General features: G+C 47.7%; 1 protein-coding gene across 1 annotated transcript in view; it reads left to right on the top strand.

The window, feature by feature from the left end:
• LOC142774211 (uncharacterized) overlaps positions 1-1,800 on the top strand; it is a 4,928-nt gene extending 3,128 nt beyond the window's left edge. The window contains exon 4 of the mRNA XM_075874607.1: positions 1,393-1,800. Coding sequence (XP_075730722.1) covers positions 1,393-1,680 — 288 coding nt within the window. The 3' untranslated portion in view covers positions 1,681-1,800. The remainder of the gene's footprint in view (positions 1-1,392) is intronic.
• Positions 1,801-11,311: the final 9,511 nt, after the last annotated feature.

Below are 11,311 nucleotides of genomic sequence, written 5' to 3'. Positions count from 1 at the left end.
CTGGCGTTCCACTGAATGATGGATGCTTCCTCGACTTCTCAGAAACGATGGCGATCGTTAGCCGTATTTCTACTCTAGCGATTCAAGTACTAGGCTTAAGGCGTCCAGTACTTTGAGAGCGCTTCGAGCAGACGTTGTCCGCATGTCCACCAAGAAAGTTTCATTGAACCTATGTAGCCAATATACGACGAAAGACTGAAGTTCGTCACGACATGTTCGCATTCCGAAATTGCGCGGTGCCTAATCATGACACTGAAGGTTCAGTTTTATTTTCTATTCTCTCAATCAACGTAATATTGTAAAATGAATTACATTTTTGTGCTAAAGGAGGGTCTTACCTTTCTATATTAACTCAGCTTTCCTAATTAGTCTCCATTTAAGGCCAATTGTCGTCGTCGCTGAATGTCTCCGTAAACGTAAACAATTATTTAGGCACTATACATTGCACTCGGACTCCAGGAAATCTACTGGCTAGACTCTGAATGAACATTCTCGTTAGAGAAAGTGCTGGTCTGTGACAACGAGGGATAAATCACAAAGCACCCGCAGATCGCGGGTTCAAATCTCGGCTGCGGTGGCTGCATTTCCGATGCAGGCGGAAATGTGGTAGGCCCGTGTGCTCAGATTTGGGTGCACGTTAAAGAACCCCAGGTGGTCAAAATTTCCGGAGTCCTCCACTACTGTGTCTCTCATAACCGTATGGTGGTTCTGGGACGTTAAACACCACATATCCAAATCACAAAGCAGTGAAAGCTCTCCAGCGCTTTCTTGAGGACACTAACATTTGTAATTCATCCCGTAAGCCAAAGAACTGTATTGCTTCGCAAGAATTTTATCGATGTATTTGTGATTAACATATAGCTAATTACATCTCAAAGTGTGCACCATACTTCTATGCATGCTATGTTAAAACGAGAACTTTTGATTGATATGTGGGGTTTAACGTCCCAAAACCACCACATGATTATGAAAGACGCCGTATATAGTGGAGGGCTCCGGAAATCTCGACCACCCGGGGTTCTTCAATGTGCACCCAAATCTGAGCACACGGGCCTACAACATTTCCGCCTTTATCAGAAATGCACCCGCTGCAGCCGGGATTCGATCCCGTGACCTGCGGTTCAACAGCCGAGTACCTTAGCCACTAGACAGCCACAGCGGGGAAAATGAGAACTTTTCAACACGTTAAATGAGGCAATATCATAAGTTAGATATTCTTCCTTGTTTAAATTTTTATTTGGCATAACAACCAAATTGAAAGGGGTGAGCGTCGGTAAGCAATGGTGGCCACGAAATTAGTGCTTACGTCAATAAAAAAATCGGTATTGCTATTTCAAAGTTATTAAGGCGTCGAGCGAACTCTCTCTCTCTCTCTTTTTTTTTACAACACAGGACAGGCCACCCATTTCGCCTTGGGGAACGCATACTGGTCGTGTCGGCTACTACGACCTCCGGTCGTCCGTTCTCGATCAGCGTCGTGAAGAGGACGACTTCGGGTACCAGAGCCAGCCGCTGCAACCCGCCTCCAACGGCCTGCCATCACACGAATCGGGGGCGTTCGGTAGCACGCTCCGTCCGCCTGTCGCGCCGTGGCGGGACCTGGGTTCACCGTACCCGGCGTTGATTGGCCTACACAGGTCTGCACCTCCGGCTAACGATTTCCGGGGTTACCAATGGTGAACTGGGGCCAACGTTCCGGCTCGCCGTGTACACGAGAAGTTACGGCCCACGCCCGCACCTGGACAAATGCTATTTTACATAGAGAGAAAGAGTGAGATGTAATTAAACCTTATTGTAGAAGGCGTGCGTTCTCTTCGCCCTCGGAGGTGTGGCTTCCTTATTGCATGGTAGCCGTGGCGTAAAGCCTGACGCCCGGGCCCGGTCCACCAGCCGGAGCTGATGTTGAGCGGTTCGTGACGTCACCAATCGTTAAGGCGAACGTTCTTATGCCCCCGATAGAACAGGAAAATGGACCGTCGGCGTATTATTTGTTAGCAACATTGATTCGTGGCAGCAATAATCGTCCCTCTCGAAAAGGATTGTGCAAAAATACTGCATATTTTATGATGAAGAATGGTAATGATGATGGATTATTATGTGGGGTTTAACGTCCCAATGATTATGAGAGACGCTGTAGTGGAGGGCTCCGAAAATTTCGACCACCTGGGGTTCTTTAACGTGCACCCAAATCTGAGCACACGGGTTTACAACATTTCCGCCTCCATCGGAAATGCAGCCGCCGCAGCCGGGATTAGATCCCGCGATCTGCGGGTCAGCAGCCGAGTACCTCAGCCACTAGACCACCGCGGCGGGGCAATAATAATGATGATGATGATGATGATGCACTAGAACACCGCGGCGGGGCAATGGTGGTGGTAGTGATGATGATGATGACTAATGTCTATGATGCTGATGACCGGGTGGCTATCCCGCCGCGACTAAGGCGATTTGTTGTCTCAGTCCAGTGCATAATAATAATAATAATAATAATAATAATAATAATAATAATAATAATAATAATAATAATAATAATAATAATTGGTGGGGTTCAACGTCCCAAAACCATCATATGATTAGGTCAGACGCCGTAGTGGTGGGCTTCAGAAATTTCGACCACGTGGGGTTGTTTAACCTGCACCTAAATTTCAGCCCACGGGCCTCAAGAATTTCCGCCTCCATCAAAAATGCGGCCGCCGCAACTGGGATTCGATTACGCGACCTGCGGGTCAGCAGCCGAGTGCCTTAACACATAGACCACCGTGGTGGGTACGCATAAGGAAACTGGAGAGTTTTTTTTTTTTACTTACTGATCAACAGGTTGATGTGCGTGCTGGTAGTGCAAGGACAGAATACTTGGGTCGTGATTCAGAACGTTCGCAGTGTCCGGAAGGAGCTTGCATTTCTTGCTAAAATTTACGCGATATACTCCACGCAGTAGTGTACCACGTGGGAAGCTTCCTATATGTTTAAGAAGGCCTCATTCGAGAAATAGCTACCGATCACACCTGCAGCTCATTAGCTGTTACTGCAAAAGAGGCCTTTCAACATTTTTCAAAATGTCGTTGTTTTACACTGTTTTACTAGCGGCTTCTATAACATGAAGGCAGAAGATGCAAGTGCAGAAAGAATGGCAGCCATAGGGACACGCAGTTCGAAGTTATTCAAGTTACAATTTGAAACACAGTAAAAAAAAATTGCCCGCAGCTTCCCTCGGGGGAACACTGAGGAGGATGCGGAAGCGGTTCCGCCAACAGTTTGGCCGGCGCTGGTCGAAGGGACGTCGATCATTCTGTTTGTGGATTCGTTGGCATTCATTTCACGGCGACTTCGGACGTCGACGCGCCGTACAAACCAACCGACGAGCGGCAACTGAGCGAGCGAGCGCCGACCTTGAGTATATATACAGCGCGACGGCGCATGCGCTGTCAGCTGTCGAATGTTCTCGAAGGAGAAGCGCGCGCGGCACAGATGGTGGGCGACGGCGCGACGGCGCATGCGCGCGCGTCAGCTGTCGAATGTTTGAGAAGCGGTGCGGACGGCGCACTACAAGGCGCGAGTATAAGATGCTTCCGCATCTAAAAATTAAAAAGTGGCCCCGTATCTGCATGTAATCTGCAAATGTCGTCAGAAGATGATAGTGCCCCGCCGCGCTGGTCTAGTGGCTAAGGTACTCGGCTGCTGACCCGCAGGTTGCGGGATCAAATCCCGGCTGCGGCGGCTGCATTTCCGATGGAGGCGGAAATGTTGTAGGCCCATGTGCTCAGATTTGGGTGCACGTTAAAGAACCCCAGGTGGTCGAAATTTCCGGAGTCCTCCACTACGGCGTCTTCCATAATCACATGGTGGTTTTGGGACGTTAAACCCCACGTATCAATCAATCAGAAGACGATAGTCTTGCGTGTGGAGAGAGTGAACAAAACATTTATTTGATGTTCTGTGCGAGAAAATTGGTGATTGGTATTCCGGAGGCGCTGCGTTAAAGTGCCTCAAGCGTGCAGCGGAGGTGAACGAACACATCAAGCCACGTCACACGTGAGGCATGAGCGCCATCTGGCAGTTCTTTTTGGAAAACAAAGCACGTGGCCCTGAGACAGGCGTGCGCGCCCGTTACAGAGGCGATAAAGTGTAGAACGCAAGGTGACGGGTAGGTGCCACCACCGTCTCGTCTTAGCAAAGCGTTGGAAACACTCCCCGTTCCGTGCAAGTTGCATGGTCAGCGCAGCGTGATAAGCGCTACGGTCCTTAAAATTACTTATGTGTGCCTTTTCTAGTCAAAGACGAACATGCAGAATATATATGTGTTGTTATGGTGCCTCAGATATGCGCGAGAATTGCTTTTTAATCGACAATCGCACACGTGTGAACGCTGATTCTGAGCTGTTCATTGGTGGGTGCTGAGGATGGGGTCGGCTGTTCAAGGTATCGGCTGGTGCTGTTTAGAATACCTGATTCACGGTAACGGTGGACAAACAGACAAATGTACAGACAGATAGACAGACAGACCAGAGTTTTTGCGTGGAAGGTCCCCAAGAAAGACTATCGTCTTCGAAACTCCCACGCTCAACTTCGTGAGGTTACATGGCCACATTTCACTCACCACTTACGTTGCGGGGCGGCGCGACTAGAATGATCTGAAAGCTACTACGTGCGGAAAGCTTGCACACCATTTTGCCTGCTTTGTCCAACGTATCGATGACGCCATCCCGACAGCGGTGCTCAAGAGTGAAGCACATGCACGAAGCTAAGTAGCTCGTGAACTGGACCATCGTCCGAGCTTTCCCTGCGGCGTAGTGTATAGTTCAGCTCATTCTTTGCCCGTCACTGCAGCTTTCAAAATGACAGAGCCTAAGAGCGCTGGCGTATTTGGCGTTCAGTGAAACAGCGTCCTAAAGAAAATGAAAGCCGGATACTATAGTAACTCCTTTTTTAATGCTTGTCCGCGGTTACTTCCAATGTTACATTTATCCAGTCACTGACAATTGACCTCTTTTTTTTGCGTCATTTTGGCCCGCAATTGTTTTGGCAAGCGTCAAAACTCATTGACACAGTCGGCATGAGATGTAGCACTTCATACAAGCACGCTCTTCTCCACCCCACAAACACATGGCCCATTCCTCCGTCGTATTGGTGTGACACGAAACTAAGACGTGTCCTAACAGAACTGTTTGAATGTTTACTGTAATTGAGATACGAGCGATTGCACAATGTATATTGGTGTTCGGCAAATATAGCACCAATTAACGTGTATGCAATCACGTTAACGCTTGTAAAGCAGAGAAGCGCAGTGTTGCGCTACCTGTTGAATAACGCTGACGTTACTGTCAATTGAACAGAGGCTTAGCTGCTGACAGGCTCATCCACTGCGCACGCTTCGCTCTTGAGATAGCGGGCGAGTGGCTCACTCCGTCATAACCCTGATTGGGTCTGCACGCCGCACATGCGCAGTTGGCGTTCCCGCTAGTTCGCTGGGCTTACTGAGCCGCTCAGCTATTATTCCGTACAATCGTTCTCAGGAATCACGGTTTAGGAATATACATAGGCAGGTGCTGACACTCTCACCCCAATGCGTCGAAAAGCGCAATCCTCGCACGTGCTGATGAACGTTCGGGCCGTTATCAGTTACCATGCAGCTTTGCCGGTGCGTTCTCAGATGGCGCTACGACGAGTGGGCTCAGTCGTCTGGGCAGCAACGCGCATGCATCTGAATCTACATCTGTTTGCTGACATGTGCGGCCACGCTGATATGAAGCTATTGCATTTCTTATTCGCGTGCGTTCTATGTTCTCGTATCGACAAAGGTGGCATCAAATTGCTGAGAGGTGTCTGAAATGAACAGAGCGCGCGTTTTGTACCGAAGCGATCCCCTGGAGCCGTAACACGGTGCGATTGTGAGGTCAAACCAAACTCTGATGCCTATCGACAATGTCTGCGCTAAGTATTTTTCAAAGGACATAATTTCAACCATAGTATAAGGTATGTGCGAGTTGGAAATGATGCATGTTAAAAAAAAAATGTGCTTGATACCTTTGATATAAGAATCGGTATAGTACACGCAAGTCAAACGTGTGAAGTTGCTGTTCAGTGGCCCTTCGATGTTGATGCACCCATGTTGACACCTGACGCCACAACGAACGATTCACGACCGGAATACACTTTCCGAAGGCACCGCATTCCACGCTTCGGAGCGTCGCGCAAATCGCATTTGGCCCACCGCGGCGTTCACAAACCGGGCAAGCAAAACTGAGTGGCTTTCACGCAACCGTTTTCCAACTCGTGATCCGCGGCAGTGACGGGTGCGTGATTCGCGGATCGGCTACCGTTCTGTGGATGTGCTTGTCATGCGGCGTAGGGAGCGGCGCCATGCTGGTAAGTCGCTTTGCAGATGCGATCATTTCGGTCACGTATCAATGTCTCTACGGCAGCCAGTTAGGTAGCCATGCGCTAAACTTCACAAACGCGAGAGTTCACAGCTTCAGCCGCGCACTAGCGAAAGCCTTCCGCTATCACTTGGCGTGTCCATCGCTGCACCGAACTCAAAATTACAGAGAGCTGAGTCAATTGGTACTATCGTGAGAAATATCAGCTCGAACACGCGAGCACGGGACGAATAGCCTCGAATCCTACATCAGCTGAATAGATAGATAGATAGATAGATAGATAGATAGATAGATAGATAGATAGATAGATAGATAGATAGATTGATTGATTGATTGATATGTGGGGTTTAACATCCCCAAACCACAATATGATTATAAAAGACGCCGTAGTAGAGGGCTCCGGAAATTTTGACCACCTGGGGTTCCTTAACGTGACCCAAATCTGAGCACACGGGCCTACAGCATTTCCGCCTTCATCAAAAATGCAGCCGCCACAGCCGGGATTCGAACCCGCGACCTGCGGGTCAGCAGCCGATTGCATCAGACACTAGACCACCACGGCGGGGCAGCTGAATAGCTGCGACCGCTGTCAGAAACGGAAGAGGAAAGTGCGTCGCGCTATAGCTCTTGAGACTCCAGGCTCGATATTGTTTCTGAAATGCAGGAGGGTGTCGGTAGCCGCTATAGCAGCTGTATGAATTCAGATGAACGCGCCGAGCCCCCCCTGCGCAAAAACTTATCAGGCCATGTAGAGGCTGAGTTATGGGCTGTGGCATAGCATGTCGTCATCTACAGGCCGTGCTTCTGTTATGTTAAGGTGGTGATGACTGAAGATTTTGATACGCTTGTCTTAATTAATTTGTTTCAGTGTAAATGTTTTTTGTATTGAACTGTCATAGCTTGCGGCCGATGGCACATATTCAGCTGCCGTTTTGCGGCAACGCTAGCGAAGATGGAGTATCGACAGTGTGCAGAAAAAATTCCCTTCTTCCCCTTCGGGTTTCAGCAGTGCCGTTGCCCCGCCGCGGTGGTCTAGTGGCTAAAGTACTGGGCTGCTTACACGCAGGTCGCCGGATCAAATCCCGGCTGCAGTGGCTGCATTTGCGATGGAGGTGGAAATGTAGGCCCGTGTGCTCATATTTGGGTGCACGTTAAAGAACTCCAGGTGGTCGAAATTTCCGGAGCCTTCCACTACGGCGTCTCTCATAAGCATATCGTGGTTGTGGGACGTTAAACCACACATATCAATCAAGCAATAAATTATTCAATCACTACAGAACTTTTCTAATGTAACGTGACTATTAGTGTGCTACAATATCATTAAATTTTTGTTAACGGTAACGAAGAGCATGCGTGTTTTGTCATTTGAGAACTCGCTCCAATCTAAACTCATTTTAGAATTAGCAACGCTAGCTATTACCGAAACTACCAGGTCGACGCTATTTCGACGGGTCCCGACCGAAAAATCGCTCCGGCGCAGCGATCAGAGCGAAAATATTCAACGGGTTAGTAGCTCGTCGCAGTCCGTTGCGGCGGGAGCGAACTGCATTTCTTTCTTTTTTTCTTCTTTTTGCTGCGAGCGCGTTCTAATTTTTATAATTCTGTATAAAGAAGTGGAAGTTGCCGTTGCTACTCTGTCAAATATGCAACTAAGAAAGAAATGAACACATATATACACGCCCGTCAGATAAGGGTCACCGGCGAGGTACGTCTCTCGTGTCGCAAAGCGGGGGAGTTGCCATGCGGGGATGGTTGAAAAAGTAGAACGTGTGCGAGCGTTCCCACGTGTTTGTGCGTATGTGAATGACGTGTGACGCGCGTGTATGTGTTGATTGATTAATTCGTGGGGTTTAACGTCCCAAAACCACCATATGATTCTGAGAGACGCCGTAGTGGAGGGCTCCGCTAATTTCGACTCCTTGGGTTCATTGACGGGCGCCCAAATCTGAGCACACGGGCCTACAATATTTTCACCTCCAACGGAAATGCAGCCGCCACAGCCGGGATTTGATCCGGCGACCTGCGGGTCAGGAGCCGAGTACCTTAGCGACTATACCATCGCGGTGAATAAAGTGCGTGTAAGTGTATTGGCATACATGTGGCATACACAGCCCCCTCGTCTTGCTCTCCGGGACGTCACAGCAATGAATCGTATTATGTTCGTTTTATTTCAGTTAGAGCGCACGCTTGGTTTAGAATGCACTCCATGGTTTGTTGCCCACCGGGTGTATTTTTTAGGATGAGTCATTTTAGATAGTTATTTGAATAGTTACACATAGATTTTACCATCTTTTAAACATGCAAGCATGTACGGCTAAGCAGGTGGCATGAGAACTCGGCAATACTTGATAGAGAGAGAGGGAAAGATACTCTTTATAAAAAAAAACGCCAGGGCTGCGCGGAATGCACAGCTCAATCGCAGCGAAAGCTATAAGAGCGGCCTTTCAAAGCCTTTTCTAAATACTCTTTGGGTAACTGCTACAAGAACACTTGCTGCGTACCCACTACGTCATAAATTATTGACTTGCTGTGTAGTAGGCCAGCATACACTATGCTATAGCCTTCGTCATTCTTCTGAGAAGCGTCGTATCTGCTACACACTTGCTAGAAATTTCGTGCAATTTTTTTAGGGGCGAAGCTCCTTAGGGCGTGGGCTGTGCGTCCCCTGTAGCCTGTATGTAGCCACCTCTAGTTTAGTTCTTGCAGTGTTCACTAGATGGCGGTACCGTCCCCTGTATGTAGCCGAAATGGGGCCGAAATCATCCTTCTAGGGGACATGAATGCCCACATACATGACCTTGACGGATATTCAGACACCAATGGGAAGTTATTACTAGATCTTTGCGAGCAACATAGTCTGTAGATAGTTAACACGGGGCCTAAATGTGACGGCCAGATCACATGGGAAGTCGGAAACAAGCAATCAAGTATTGATTATTGTCTCATGACTGAAGGAATTTACCACAAACTGACAGAAATGAGGATAGACGAGGAAGGCATTAACAGCTTGGGTAGTGATCATAAACGAATAACATTACAAATGGGATACGAAACTGAAAATATGAGCATGGAATCAAAGTCTGGCAGCTCGTATTTAAATGACAAACAAATAATAAATATAGCCGCAAGAGTCGAGGAAGAAGTAGGCGAAATACCAGGCAAGGACTGGGAGTATAGTGAGCTGTTACATCTAATGACGAAGGAGATAGGGAAAGAGAAGAAAACTGTTTGCTGGAAAGGAAAAAGGAAGCCAAAAAGTTGGTGGAACAAGGAAATCCGGGAGGCGATCGAGAAGCGACGCGAAGCATCACGGGAGCATAGAAAGGCAAAAAAGGAGAAGCGGCCGCAGGACGAAGTCAAAAAAATATGGGAAATATATTTAGAGAAAAAATCCCTTGTACAGAAATTGGTAGAGGCAAAAATTAAAGGTGAAAGTGAACGCTGGATGACAGAGATACACGAAAAAAAGGAGGCCGCGCCTAGGATTTTTTGGAGCCACATAAAGGCGCTAGGTAGGAAGTCTGTCACAACGCAACAACATATTCTAGATGAAGGAGGAAATCAATTGGAAGGGTACGAAGCGCTAGGTTACATCCAAAAGGTAACAGCCGATTCGTTTCAAAAGAGCGTCCAGGGGATCTCCCCGGTGAGTAAAAGTGTGGCGGAGAAAGCAACAGAGGAAGAGCTAGTACTTGATAATTTCAACTGGAAAAAGGCCGAAGGAAAAATTCCAAAGCGCACTGCCGCGGGTTTAGATGGGATTCCCGTTAGCCTCATTAACGAACTAGGACATAACACTAAAGAAGCATTGTTAAAAGCAGTAGAAAAAAGCTTAAAGGACGGACAAATACCGGACAGTTGGCGACAAAGTAGAATGAACTTAATCTATAAAGGCAAGGGAGAAAAGGACAAGATTCGCTCGTATAGACCACTAACCATTACATCGGTACTATACAGGTTGGCGATGCAAGCAGTAAAAATGAAAATAGAAACATGGGCCGAACATAACGATATTTTGGGAGAACTTCAGAACGGATTTCGAGTCGACAGGCGGTTAGACGATAACCTGTTTGTTCTCACTCAGTGATTAGAAATATCTAAAATAGATAATAGGCCCTTGTACGTGGCTTTTCTAGACATCACTGGGGCATACGACAACGTTAATCAGGAAATTTTGTGGGATATATTGAAAGGAATGGGCATGGGCGACGACTGTATACAGCTTTTGAGGGAGATATACCGAGAAAATACAGTTTGCATAGAGTGGGAAGGAATGCGTAGCAAAGAGAACGTTGAGGTTAGCAGGGGTCTGAGACAGGGATGTCCTTTGTCCCCGCTGTTATTCATGCTGTACATGGTGAGTATGGAAAAAGCGCTAGAAGGTAGCAACATTGGTTTTAATCTGTCACACAAACAGGGCGGCATGATGATTGAGCAGAAGATTCCAGGTTTATTTTATGCGGACGATATCGTCTTATTTGCGGACAGTCGAGATGATATACAGCAGCTGGCGAATATATGCGGAAGGGAAGGTGAAGCTCTTGGACTAGGATTCAGTGTAACGAAGTGTGGATTGATGGTATTCAATGATCCCTGTGATCAGACGGTGTCCATACAAGGCCAAGAAATACCGAGGGTAAGTGAATACAAGTACCTTGGAGTATGGGTAAATGAGAGTGATAGATACATGGAGGTACAGGAAAAAGCCTCGGCAGCAAAAGGAAAGAGGAATGCGGCAATAATGAAGCACAGAGCGTTGTGGGGATACAATAGGTATGAGGTGCTTCGAGGTCTGTGGAAGGGTGTAATGGTTCCAGGGCTTACTTTTGGGAACTCAGTGGTGTGCATGAGGGCAGAGGTGCAATCGGGAATGGATGTAAATCAAAGGACTGTGGGACGCCTCGCGTTGGGTGCTCACGGGAAGACGACAAACG

Source organism: Rhipicephalus microplus, chromosome 10 (genome assembly GCF_043290135.1).
Source record: "Rhipicephalus microplus isolate Deutch F79 chromosome 10, USDA_Rmic, whole genome shotgun sequence".
NCBI classification, from domain to species: Eukaryota; Metazoa; Arthropoda; class Arachnida; order Ixodida; family Ixodidae; genus Rhipicephalus; species Rhipicephalus microplus.
This window is presented reverse-complemented; position numbering and strand designations above follow the sequence as displayed.